Source organism: Dreissena polymorpha, chromosome 12 (genome assembly GCF_020536995.1).
Source record: "Dreissena polymorpha isolate Duluth1 chromosome 12, UMN_Dpol_1.0, whole genome shotgun sequence".
NCBI classification, from domain to species: domain Eukaryota; kingdom Metazoa; phylum Mollusca; class Bivalvia; order Myida; family Dreissenidae; genus Dreissena; species Dreissena polymorpha.
Window position 1 is genome coordinate 64,757,515 of NC_068366.1, and position 14,608 is coordinate 64,772,122.

The following is a 14,608-nucleotide window of genomic DNA, read 5'->3' on the forward strand; positions in this document are numbered from 1 at the left end:
CAAATGATCTTATTTTTTTAGAGATGAACACTATGCCTTTTTTCGCTGAAATGTATCTTCTTTTGTTAGTTTTTTTATTTAACAGTACTATGTATACATTCAGTTTAAACACAGATAAAAACTGCAGAAAAAGTATTAGATTCTATTGTTGTTTTATTTCTTTGGGGTAAATCATATTTCTCTAAGATTGAAGTCACAAAAAAAGAATGCGGAAATGTCATCTGCTAGACCTGTCAGCGCCCCAGTGTCGCGAGGGGGTTCCCTGATCCCAGCACCGAGGTTAAAAGACTATATTTTTGTAGAAAAACTTGGAAGTGGTTCATACGCAACTGTTTACAAAGCTTTTCGAAAGGTATTGTTCGTATACGTCTATTTGTATTGTATTTTCGCGATCAAGATTTTACTTTCATTTCGAATTTGCTGACTGTAGTTTCTATTACGTTGTTTTTGTTCATATTATACATAATTCCATTGATTATTACAGCATATAGGTATAGTTAATTTTTTGCGTTATATGTGTTCATATATATTCCATAGAATCAGTCTTCACAATAAATATTTTAGACCAATAGCCCTTCGGGCTAATCGGATAGAATTTTTAATAGCCCGAAGACAGTTTCAATAGCCCGAAAAGGTTAACATACATTTTAATATGATTATAGGTGCTACCTAATTTACGGGCAAAAGCTTTTTAAGTTTTTTGATAACCATGTAATATGATTATAGGTGCTACCTAATTTACCGGCAAAAGCTTTTTAAGTTTTTTTGATAACCATGTATTATTATTAAATATATGGACATGATTGTGTTCAAAATATGATAATTGTTGCAATAATTTAGTAATGCATCCAAAAAAATCAATCTTAAAACGAGTTACATGTTCCAAGCTTGAAGATCTAGCATCTTATATATTTTTTTGTTTTCTAGCCACAGGAATTTATAGCTGGTTCGGTGTCTGTGGTATAGTGGATGGGGTGTCTGCTAACTGGCTTAGTCACTGGGAGGTCTCTTTATTGATCCTTTAAGTGGGAGCATTCTTTAGATAACCCTAAAGACATACTATGGCGTACCATTTGGGTTGAAAGTCAAGAAGACCTACACATTAAAAAGAGAAATGTACGTCGAAGTACAATAAGTACGTCGACATGAATATAAAATACACTTCAAAGTATATATTTGTACGACAAAGTACAATTTGTACTTCGACATACATGTTTGTACTTCTACGTACACATTTTCTGAACAGCCAATCAAAACACTAGTCTCTTGAGCCGCTTTTCCTTCAGATTTATTCATAATAAATGTTTAAAACTTTAGTTGAGGACAAAATGAATAAAAATATCAGAATGGCAAAATAACGTCACATAGAAGTTTCAAGTATTTAATGCATTGAAATAGATTATATACAAATTTGAAGAAGATTCAATTGTTACCTTTTTAAAATTAAAATTGTTCAGCATATTGTGTGTCTGAAATCAAATGATCATGCGGGGCGGAGTATCACGACCGTCCAGCGCATTACTGTGTTGGAAATTCCCAAGGGTAACCAGTTACCAAGCATTAATGGGATAAATAATGTATTATAAACTCCCCGTTGGTGGTATTTTGTGATAACCATAACTTGCATAAGTCAGAGGTTAATTCCGCCACGCCAGGTCAATAAATACGCACAATATCTATGAGTTAGCGGTCGATAGTCGCATAATTTGGTATAAATTATAATAATAATAATGTTTCATAAATACGCACAATATCTATGAGTAAGTGGTTGGTTGTGGCATAATTCGTTATAAATAATAATAATAATGTTCAATGTCAAAAATCTCTAAAAGCAACAGACGTAAGGTGTCTTCTGATTGGCTAACACTCAAGGGTCGGTGAAAATTGTACGTCGAAGTACATTTCTCGATCTACTTAGTAGGTCTTGCAGACTTTCGACGTCATGGTACGTCATATAGACACTAAGTACTGGTCCTACTCAGGAAACAGTTTGTTTCATCAAATGTCTCGATTCAACTTGACAGCTTGCTAAAGCAGTTGCATTTAGCATACAGTACACTGATTTAACATAATCAAAATCATGTGATGTGTCAAATCAATTTTGATTGACAAATTTGACAGGATTTTTGTTTAATCCAATAAGTTTTAGACTGTCAAATAACACACACTACGTATTGAAAGCCATACCTGGAGCTTTCGTCTGTATATCACTGACTTCATCAGAAGAATGATTTCTACTGTTGGGAAACGTTAACACCACTAATTGTCTTCTTATTTATTACACTGCAACTCCAATATATCACGGTCCGTTATATCGCGTTGTCCAATATATCGCGAATCGGCTATGGCTCCCAAAAATCTGACGAGCATAATCCTTAAATAAAATGTTTTTATCTGAGAATTTGATGCATTAAAATCCGTTTCAAGCAAGTATTTTTCCCTTTTTTTCACCAACTTTAATCCAACAGTCATAATCCAGTTTTGACCAGATTGTTTGCTTACATTGTACATCACATTAACACCTGTGTACTGCGATAAACAAAGACCCATTTGTCAAACATGACAGGTCATTTCGGGTGTTACAATGTTCTATTGAATTTGCTTTGAACTGCCGAAACGCACCAGTGCACACATGAAGGTGTACACAATTATAACAGTAAATGTCACAAGTCAATACTGACCTATCTCAACAATCTGTGTGCGTTAGATACAGTATACAATATAGATCAGTTAGTCACAATGCTCTACTATTAAACCCCATGCTGTGCATGCTTTTCATGAGAAATGAATGACGTCATTTTGTACATGGGTCTAATTTGTGCATGCTTTCTTGAACAATAAAACTCGGCAATGTTTTTCAGATTAAAAATTTAATTATACGCATTTGAAAATACTCACATGGAATAATGTTTTGTGTTATACCAATTAATGACATATGGATATAACAAAAACTTGAATAAGGTTGGTAAATAGCGTGTTTTGAGATTGCATAATGATGCTAATGTATACATATACATGCATACATAAACTGACAATTTATATCGCGCGCCGGATATATCACGGTCGCGATCTTTGGACCCCTTCAACCGCGATATATTGGAGTTGCAGTGTATCAATGTATAATTATGTGTAACAGCATAACAACATACTTGATTCGCAATTAAAATATTTAATAAATACAGGTATCTTGCAGGTTTCTAATTTTCTTTCGCAAACTATTGTTGAATAGTTTAAATTTTGTCGCCACTAAAAAACTAGCCATTTTGTAGCAATTCTAAAATCACAGTCTAAACTGCATACACTTAGCTTTATAGTTACAATATGAATGCAAATATTAGAATGCATCATGTTATATCATCCATTTTTTTATTTAAACATTCAAATAACACATAACACAGTACATATATAAAAAGGTATGTGGTATTGTGTGGAGATACAAAACACTTCACATTATTTATTTGCACATAAAATAATAGTTACAAAATAAGTAAAACTAAAACACAATCATCAACCTACATTTCAAGAATATTTACGTATATGAAATTACTAAGTGGTGTTATTGTATTACCTTTTACAAAATTAACATTGCTGGTTTTGTACTAGCCATAAAACATTTATCATGGATTAACAAGTAACAACCAATTTATTAATTACACAATAGAACGGAAATCATATTAATTACATTATGCATTTACTAAACAAGCTATTTGCTACTGTTTAGAATTACACTATCTTACTAAAAATGATCACAGGTACTTAGTGCTTTTACATACTTGTGGTAAGTTTTGTATTACTAGTTTGACAATTATCGGCAGACACTTGTCGATATACAGACACAATTTGCATGGGAACTTCCTTTTTTTTTCAGCATAATTGCCTTCAAATTGTTAATTTAACAGGCTTCCTGAAAAGTCCCAAAAGGTGCCTGTCAACAGGACAGGCTGCTGGAAAAGTTTGCCTGTCCGGACAAAAATTCACCTGTCCGAACAGCGCGAGTGTATAACTGAAGAATTTAGTAAAGTTTAACTCATATTTACATGTATTGCAATGTGCAGCCTGTGTATAAGTATTGGACAACTATAAGTAATTGATTTTGGAACATATAACATCAAATCATTATGTGTTCTTATGCAAATGTAACACACTGTAATTTTAAAATATGTGATTCATTCAATATAATGTGTAATTATGTAGTCAACTTGTACAAAATATACTCTTATATATTCTCCGTACAATATCAATCTTTTACCAAACTATCTGTTTTATATTATCAAAAATAAAATGATAATGCGATATTACACTAATAAAAAGCACATTTCCGTGTTATTTTATGCGTTCCGACGATACATAAAGCAAAACATTGCTTACATATGATGATGACAACTTCAAATTTGACAATTTCGATCATTTGTATAAGCATTTTCTCCATGTGTAGTTTTTTGTTACAACCTTTGTAAATGGATAAATGGTAATAATCGGACCAATCAAATTGACGTTCTCAAAAAAACAAAACAAAGGGAGAGCACTCCTAAGAACTAGTGACGCGATAGTGTTCTTAATTACAAAAAGGCTCGAAACTAACGAAAAGAGTTATTCTAATTGGGTGTTATCGTTCTTTTGGCTAGTATGACTTTTCGGTATTAAGTCATTTTTTTGCCTGTCACAAGGACTGGCGATATTAGAAACTTCGCCGGACCGTAAAGAATTTTGCCGGACAAGACCGGAGGACCGGCCTTTTCAGGAAGCCTGATTTAACAACCCTTTGACATTGTTTGCACATCTGATCTTATTATACAATAGCTGATTTTTGTTTATAGATAGACATATATAGACTTTTCAAAGTTCTATAAAATTTCACACATGTTCCATCCAAGTAAACAAGCAGAACCAATAAAAATCACCACAGATAATAACTGTGTGTATAGCTTGGAAATTTGATATATCAGGAATCCCTCCTTTGTTGATTTCTGTAAACCAAAACTGTCAGTTTTGCTGGATAGAATGGCTTGTATGATGCTCAGCTCTTGCCTTCGGCTTTGCAGAACAGCTTCTAAAAACGGAAAACCAACAAATATCTTAAAATTTGATCAATAATGCAGACAATTTATAAATGTCTTGTTTTTTGTTGATTTCGAATCTGGAAGATTTTTTACGTAAGATTGTAGTACGAAAATCCAACGGTATCGGATTTTGTGGTTTTAGGCCTAAACTAATTATAGTGATATGTAACCTTTCGGGATATCGGTAAAGTGCGAGCAGACGAGGTGTAAATACGTTAAAAATTTAAGCTAAAAGACTAAAAAGTTAGATCGGAATATCTTTAAATTTTGTGAATAAATGTGTTTCTGGTGGGTAACAACGACAACTTACCAGAATATTGCTCATAATCACACGTAAAACGTCTTTCTGAGACATTGTGTACACACCGGTCTTACTCACAATAACGAAGTGACGTCACCATCTATGTATAGAATGCTTTCTGAGAGCGAATGAAAATGCGTCACATATTCTGACAAATAAACAGTAGGGTGTCGTTATTGAAATACCGCGAGAATACTGGAAGAATAGAGATGCCAACTATAATGTTTAAAACAAATAATTTTTTAACAAGCGTTTGTGATTTGTCAGGATAATAATAACAATAAGATATCGAAAAGATCAAAGCAAATAAATTCGACAGAAATCTAAGATTCGGCAATATATTTAAGACGGGTTATGTTCACTTAAATTGTGTTTGGTAAAGACTGTAACTATATGTAGTGAACCAGTCTTCGGCTTATACTCACTGAAGAAGAGCATTCAGGGGAGATAATTGAGTAATGACTTAATTCTGGAACGGTTGCGAAGAAAAACAAATAATGCGAGAATATTTAGTGCGATTCGCTACACAATTATGATGTCATTGATATAACTTTTCCTGAGGTATGTATTTACATGTGATTTAGCATATGTCAAAGTGTTTTTGATTTGTTCAAGGCCATAAATAGCATCGCGAAAATATATGTCGCGTGGCAAATTTTTTTGAGACGTATCCATATGTGGTATTCTTATGTAATTTTATGTCTAAATTCCCATATGTATGAACGGTCAACGCCCGCTTCGCGGGCTTTTGCCCGTATTATTAATAAATATATGGACATGATTGTGTTCAAAATATGATAATTGTTGCAATAATTTAGTAATGCATCCAAAAAAATCAATCTTAAAACGAGTTACATGTTCCAAGCTTGAAGATCTAGCATCTTATATATTTTTTTGTTTTCTAGCCACAGGAATTTATAGCTGGTTCGGTGTTTGTGGTATAGTGGATGGGGTGTCTGCTAACTGGCTTAGTCACTGGGAGGTCTCTGTATTGATCCTTTAAGTGGGAGCATTCTTTAGATAACCCTAAAGACATACTATGGCGTACCATTTGGGTTGAAAGTCAAGAAGACCTACACGTTAAAAAGAGAAATGTACGTCGAAGTACAATAATTGTACGTCGACATGAATATAAAATACACTTCAAAGTATATATTTGTACGACAAAGTACAATTTGTACTTCGACATACATGTTTGTACTTCTACGTACACATTTTCTGAACAGCCAATCAAAACACTAGTCTCTTGAGCCGCTTTTCCTTCAGATTTATTCATAATAAATGTTTAAAACTTTAGTTGAGGACAAAATGAATAAAAATATCAGAATGGCAAAATAACGTCACATAGAAGTTTCAAGTATTTAATGCATTGAAATAGATTATATACAAATTTGAAGAAGATTCAATTGTTACCTTTTTAAAATTAAAATTGTTCAGCATATTGTGTGTCTGAAATGATCATGCGGGGCGGAGTATCACGACCGTCCAGCGCATTACTGTGTTGGAAATTCCCAACGGTAACCAGTTACCAAGCATTAATGGGATAAATAATGTATTATAAACTCCCCGTTGGTGGTATTTTGTGATAACCATAACTTGCATAAGTCAGAGGTTAATTCCGCCACGCCAGGTCAATAAATACGCACAATATCTATGAGTTAGCGGTCGATAGTCGCATAATTTGGTATAAATTATAATAATAATAATGTTTCATAAATACGCACAATATCTATGAGTAAGCGGTCGATTGTGGCATAATTCGGTATAAATAATAATAATAATGTTCAATGTCAAAAATCTCTAAAAGCAACAGACGTAAGGTGTCTTCTGATTGGCTAACACTCAAGGGTCGGTGAAAATTGTACGTCGAAGTACATTTCTCGATCTACTTAGTAGGTCTTGCAGACTTTCGACGTCATGGTACGTCATATAGACACTAAGTACTGGTCCAGGGGACAAAAATATTCATAAACTGCACTCGTCCTGCAGGACGAGTGCATTAAAATGTTCACTCGTCCTGCAAACACACGCACTCGTCCTTCAAATATGTGTGAAATAAAGATTGCAAAGGGCTGATATGACTTATAAAGTTTCCTAAAGTATATCACTGCTAAGCAGTGAAATAAGTTACTTTATTTATGAGGAACACAAAATAAATATTTTTTTCTAATGCTCGCATGCTTTCCGCTTCGGACGTTTGAACATCGCCCCCGCCCCCTTTTAAGAACGCTCGTATGTCAGACATTTTTCAAACGAAATTCAGACTGGTTTAAATCTGGTTTAAAACCGTACTTCGCGCTTAAATAATTCTTTAAAAGTCAATACTAACAGTGACTGCAGTCGCATGGTTCCCTGTCAACATGTGCGCGCAAAGCTTACACCAAAAAGCCAATATTTACTCTGGACACAAGTCTCGCATAACAACGCGCACCTGCTGTATAAAATTTACAATTACAATTTCCGGTTCATTCGCATTCTACTTTCGGAATAGATATGCTTTTAGAAAATGATTTTATTAAATGAAAAATAGTCTTACTGGTCAGAAATATTATTTTTTAACATCAGCTTTTTTCACTCGTCCTGTAGGACGAGAGCTTTAGGGAAATTCACTTGTCCTTTCAAGATTTCACTCGTCAATACGAGCGGACGAGTGGAATTTTTGTCCCCTGTGGTCCTACTCAGGAAACAGTTTGTTTCATCAAATGTCTCAATTCAACTTGACAGCTTGCTAAAGCAGTTGCATTTAGCATACAGTACACTGATTTAACATAATCAAAATCATGTGATGTGTCAAATCAATTTTGATTGACAAATTTGACAGGATTTTTGTTTAATCCAATAAGTTTTAGACTGTCAAATAACACACACTACGTATTGAAAGCCATACCTGGAGCTTTCGTCTGTATATCACTGACTTCATCAGAAGAATGATTTCTACTGTTGGGAAACGTTAACACCACTAATTGTCTTCTTATTTATTATCAATGTATAATTATGTGTAACAGCATAACAACATACTTGATTCGCAATTAAAATATTTAATAAATACAGGTATCTTGCAGGTTTCTAATTTTCTTTCACAAACTATTGTTGAATAGTTTAAATTTTGTCGCCACTAAAAAACTAGCCATTTTGTAGCAATTCTAAAATCACAGTCTAAACTGCATACACTTAGCTCTATAGTTACAATATGAATGCAAATATTAGAATGCATCATGTTATATCATCCATTTTTTTTTATTTAAACATTCAAATAACACATAACACAGTACATATATAAAAAGGTATGTGGTATTGTGTGGAGATACAAAACACTTCACATCATTTATTTGCACATAAAATAATAGTTACAAAATAAGTAAAACTAAAACACAATCATCAACCTACATTTCAAGAATATTTACGTATATGAAATTACTAAGTGGTGTTATTGTATTACCTTTTACAAAATTAACATTGCTGGTTTTGTACTAGCCATAAAACATTTATCATGGATTAACAAGTAACAACCAATTTATTAATTACACAATAGAACGGAAATCATATTAATTACATTATGCAATTACTAAACAAGCTATTTGCTACTGTTTAGAATTACACTATCTTACTAAAAATGATCACAGGTACTCAGTGCTTTTACATACTTGTGGTAAGTTTTGTATTACTAGTTTGACAATTATCGGCAGACACTTGTCGATATACAGACAAAATTTGCATGGGAACTTCCTTTTTTTTCAGCATAATTGCCTACAAATTGTTAATTTAACAACCCTTTTACATTGTTTGCACATCTGATCTTATTATACAATAGCTGATTTTTGTTTATAGATAGACATATATAGACTTTTCAAAGTTCTATAAAAGTTCACACATGTTCCATCCAAGTAAACAAGCAGAACCAATAAAGATCACCACAGATAATAACTGTGTGTATAGCTTGGAAATTTGATAGATCAGGAATCCCTCCTTTGTTGATTTCTGTAAACCAAAACTGTCAGTTTTGCTGGATAGAATGGCTTGTATGATGCTCAGCTCTTGCCTTCGGCTTCGCAGAACAGCTTCTAAAAACGGAAAACCAACAAATATCTTAAAATTTGATCAATAATGCAGACAATTTATAAATGTCTTGTTTTTTGTTGATTTCGAATCTGGAAGATTTTTTACGTAAGATTGTAGTACGAAAATCCAACGGTATCGGATTTTGTGGTTTTAGGCCTAAACTAATTATAGTGATATGTAACCTTTCGGGATATCGGTAAAGTGCGAGCAGACGAGGTGTAAATACGTTAAAAATTAAAGCTAAAAGACTAAAAAGTTAGATCGGAATATCTTTAAATGTCTATAGACATTTTCATAAAGAATGTCGAAAAAAAAATTTTAATCGACAAAAACAAAACTGTATCCGAAAATAACAGTCCGAGAATATGAAAGTGTTTTGCACATGAAATCAAATGTGCATATCGTATGATTCAAGAAAAATGAAAACCAGTTACTTAGCAAATACGTAATAAATATATAATTTTGTTAACATATTGCTTAAATATATGCTATTGCAGTGCTTTATTTTGCTAATCGTTCACTCAAACTTTTTCAATTGCAGTGATTTTCGGAAAGTAGCGAAGATTTGTCGTCAGTTGTTTTTCTATCCGCTAACCAATCAAAAATCAATAAAAAATAGTCCATCTCCGGAGTCTCCATAAGAGTGGAACTCAGACGTGTTCAGGGCTCGAAATTAACACTCGCACACTCATAAAATGCGAGTGAAAAATACAGATTGCGAGTTAAGTTTTAAGCCACTAGTAATTTTTTGCGAGTAAAAAAATAGTGAAAAAAACCCAGTAATATTGCTAAATGTGTTTGACGTCCTGAACGCTAAACCATAGGTCATAGAACATCCTAATACCCGTATGCGGAAGCGCGCACCTTGTATATAGACTTGTATACTTATAGTACAGATACGAGGATGGTATTGGTACAAAGAACGTTAAACAGTCGACTAATTCACATGTGTTCATTGAACTTGAACAGACATGGCATCGAAGTGATAAATAACTAGTTTCTTTTTGCCCACAGATGGAAATAGCAATACGAAAGATAAAGCAAAGTTAACTGTTGAATAAAAAAACAAAATTAAATTATGTTTCCAGCAAAATTTGCGAGCATGTTTTTGATTTTGCGAGTTGGTATTGAAGCTGCTCGCAATGTTTTTCAAGTAGAATAAAAAGTTAAATTCGAGCCCTGGTGTTGATTGGCTAACGACTTGTACCGACTACTTCCATTGATTATGTCTTTAACCCAAAGTGGCTGACCGGTGTTCATGTATTTTTTTCACTTTGTTTATTATTTTACGCTAAAATATTCAATCGACCGGTCGGGCTATTTAATATGCATTTATGATCGACTGACTGTCCCAAGAATCGACTCGGGCTACGGGCTTATAGGCTAATTCGAAGAATGATAGAATGCTTGTGTTTTTCAAAATATACTAGTTCTTAACCTTTAAAAGTCAAAATGTATTTCGTAATTTTGTTGTATGAAATGATTGTAGTACTTCCTTAAAATTTGACCCGTTGATAATTTGTTCCTCACTATTGCGCAGTTTTTAAAATGCTTATTATTAACTTATACACTGCTCTACCCTACTTAGCTTGCTGGTTTGGTTAAAATGAATGAATGAAAATGTTGAGGTCGTCGTGGTGTAATGGATAAGGTGTCTGCCTAGCAACGGGGTTGTCATGGGTTCGTTCCACACTGTGAGAGCGTTATTCAGATTTCCCCCAATGAAACCAAGTACTGGTTCTAGGCCTAGAAAATGGACATGAGAGCGTTTCAATAAGCCTGAGGCTTTCGATGCAATCAAGCTAAAATAAAAAGGTTTCAACTATAATGTTTATATTAAGTTATTGAAGGGATTCCTGCAACCTCGAGAAATTTAGAAAATTCTTCTTTCTGATGGTTTTCATGGATACTTTAGTCACTATATTCATTCAGACATTTATATATAAAATCCATAGAAAATGCTAGAAAAAGCATTGTTTGGTAATAGACATTATTTGAAGCAAAACAAATTTCACAGTGAATGTTTCCTGTTTAAGTCCTTTTTCTGAAGTTGTGTTCCTTTTTCTTAATAAATACAAATATTTTTTATTTAAATCAAGAATGATGAATTCCTTGAAGATTTAGCAATATAAGCCAAAATAATCTTATTGTTTTTGTTACTTACTTAATTATAAAAAGATGCACATTTTGTAATGTGTGTGTTTCATCCTGCAGTGGTTTTATGTTTCCCATCAAACATGACTTAACATGTGATTTGATGAGCCTGCATAAGCCACTTTCTTATTGAATTAAAACAACAAATGGACAATTGATATAAACTTAAAGGGGCCTTTTCACATTGGATCTAAAAAGCTCAAGTACAAAATCAAGAATAAAATTTTAAAAAGTAAAAAAAGTAGACCGCATAAGGGCTCGAACCAGTGATCCCCGGAGTCCTGGAGTAAAAATGAATTAGACCGCTTGGCCTTCCTGCCAAGTATGTACGAACGGCGTATTTTATACTCTATATAAGCAATCTTCATAGTATTAGTTTCACAAAATTAAACGAAAACAACAGAACTCTCCAAATTATTCAATCGTTTCGCGTTGCAACGCTTTATAATTTTCAGGTTTTTAAATCGTCAAAAGATGCATATAATGGCTATATTAGACCATGGTAAATGTTCAGTATTTAGTGTTTTATACAGGAAGGAAAAGGGGCGTGGTGCAAAATTTCAAAAAAGGGCACTTTAGCGCGCGACATCCATAAAAAGGGCACAAATATATCTGTATAGTGACTTAATAACAAGCTTTGTTACACACAAACATTGTATGTATAGTTTTGAGATTTATTGTTGAATAATTAAACCAACAAAATCCAGAATGTATATTTTATCCTGTGTTTTATATTTTCATGTAGTAACAAAAAACAAGATTAAACACCATAGGATATATATCTTATACAAACTATAGCTTTTCAAAGAAGTCTTAGAATACTGTTAAATGAGTTACCCTCTTAAACAATTATTAACATATAAGGGCCATCTTGCTATAAATAAACAAATGCATAATATGCTAAATGTATTAAATTCGAATGTTCGTGAACAGCACCGTTATACCAATTGATAGTGAAATGTAGCAGGTTCCCATTAAACATAAATGAAATAAAATGCATATTAGATCTGTTAATGTAACCACGAAATTAGGCCTGTATTATATTATGGTTACAATCAAAATTTAATTTATATCTAAATCAGGGGTTCTGAAATATGCTGTCCGAGTTGTCCGATTCGTCAATTTACCCTTCCGGGCAAGCAGTTTTTAGAAACTAGCTTGTCCGCGGACAAGTAAAATTTCCGTGGTAAAATTTGTTTCAAGAACGAAACTTCAATACTTTTCGAAAAAAAAAAACAACGAAGTTTATATAAATAGCTTATGATTAATCTGCGGACTAGCACACTTTTTTAACTGGAGGTATGTTATTTTCCGATAATAATTATTTAATGTGGTAAACCAGTCCACGAGTATATATAGCAACAGCCAATCACGCATAAGAAAACAATTTTAATCAGGGACCTATGTCCACGTTTTAATAGAGAAACCAGCACACATGTGTATAGCAACAGTCAATCACGCATAAGAATTTTAAGATAACACTTTTCGTACATTGCAAATGGCCGCATACATGTTCTAACGACCTGCATTCGATTTTTATATAATAAAACCACTTCAACGTCTAGCCATGACGCTAACCAGACCAATGATAAAATCAGTTCAGCGTCGGAAAAGAAGAGAAAAGCCAAGTATGAATATGATGAACACACGACGCCAAGCGGAAACGAGAATTTTTTGAGTCTTGGCTAATTGATTTTCCTTGGCTTGAAACGTTGCCGATGTGTGTAAATGTAAACTTCGTAAGGAGTTTCCTTTATTAGCGGATAATTATATACTTATAATTAACGGAGATTATTTTATTTAAAGTGAATTGTCTAGTCATGTTGAGATTATTAAATATCCGAGATGGTATCATGTTAGTCGAACTTGTTGACGCTCTCAAATATTAAGCTACTTTTTATATTGGTAATATTTGGAGTTCCAAAGAATTTAGCCCACATAAAAAGTATCTCTAAATTCTTTGCGCGTCTTATACATAAGACTAGTATCATGTGTGACTTAAACGTGATCTTATTATATGCACATCTTGCTTGTATTTTTTGTTCAATTTTCTTGTTAACTATGTTTATAATTTAAAATATAAGTTAACAAAAGTGTATGCTTGTATTATTTGCTTAATTCGTAATGACCTTTTCCTTTATCTATCTTAAAAGTACGGACAAGTACTTCTTTGGTACAGACATGTGAATTTGTGGGTCCAACTTGTCCGTGGACAATTAGACTCTTAAAATATTTCAGAACCCCTGTCTAAATTTAAAAAATCGGTGTCTTTTTAAAAATAACACTATAAAACAAAGATCTAACCATTTTTAATAAACAAAAAACCCATCATGATATGGATGTGTCATTTGCACTTAATAAAAATATTTTCAAAATTATATATGAATAGCAACCGGATTCACTGCCAGACGGTTTTAATACAAGTTCAAAATCAATATGAAATAAATGCTCATTTTTACCACTGATTTTTCATCAACTTCCTATAATATGTATACCGGTAAGAAACGTTTCTGATTGTTAACTCATTTATTTTGATTACGCCATTTCTCTCTAAAGCATTTATGATTGTATTAAAGTTGTACAAAGCAGTTTAGTTAAGTGTGCGGCTTTAATAAAAAGAGCATGATACATCGTTACAAGTATAGTATTTCACTCACGTAATGCGCTATAATTGCGATCTGCTTGTCGGACTTTTCTAATCACTAGACCACGTGACTATGTGGGCGGAGCGATCGATAATTTGGCGACTGGTCAATTCATCAACACACATCTACTGTGAGCCTGCGCCAATTGTATTGGATAGGAGGCGGAGCGTTTTTTTAATCGACAGCTTTAATATGTCACGGGTTGCTATTTTCGGCGTATGGCCAATTTTCAGGAAGTACAGTGGACGTCATGGGGTTTTGTAATCGGCGTATGGAAACAATTATCGAGCGTAATATACGGCCGTACGCCGCTTAGTGCAAGCCCTGTAAATTAATTTTTATTAACTTAAAACTGTTTTGCATTAAATTGAAATCAAATCAATATTTTA

At 33.2% G+C, this 14,608-nt stretch overlaps 1 protein-coding gene across 2 annotated transcripts in view; it reads left to right on the plus strand.

Annotated features, from left to right (window-relative positions):
- The first annotated feature begins 120 nt into the window (after window positions 1-120).
- Window positions 121-14,608, plus strand: part of LOC127852936 (serine/threonine-protein kinase ULK3-like) — a 34,815-nt gene continuing 20,327 nt past the window's right edge. The window contains exon 1 of one of the 2 annotated variants that reach the window (XM_052387017.1): window positions 121-352. In XM_052387017.1, the coding sequence (XP_052242977.1) occupies window positions 215-352 (138 nt within the window). In that variant the 5' untranslated portion in view covers window positions 121-214. The remainder of the gene's footprint in view (window positions 353-14,608) is intronic. The other variant, XM_052387016.1, reaches the window with a different exon arrangement.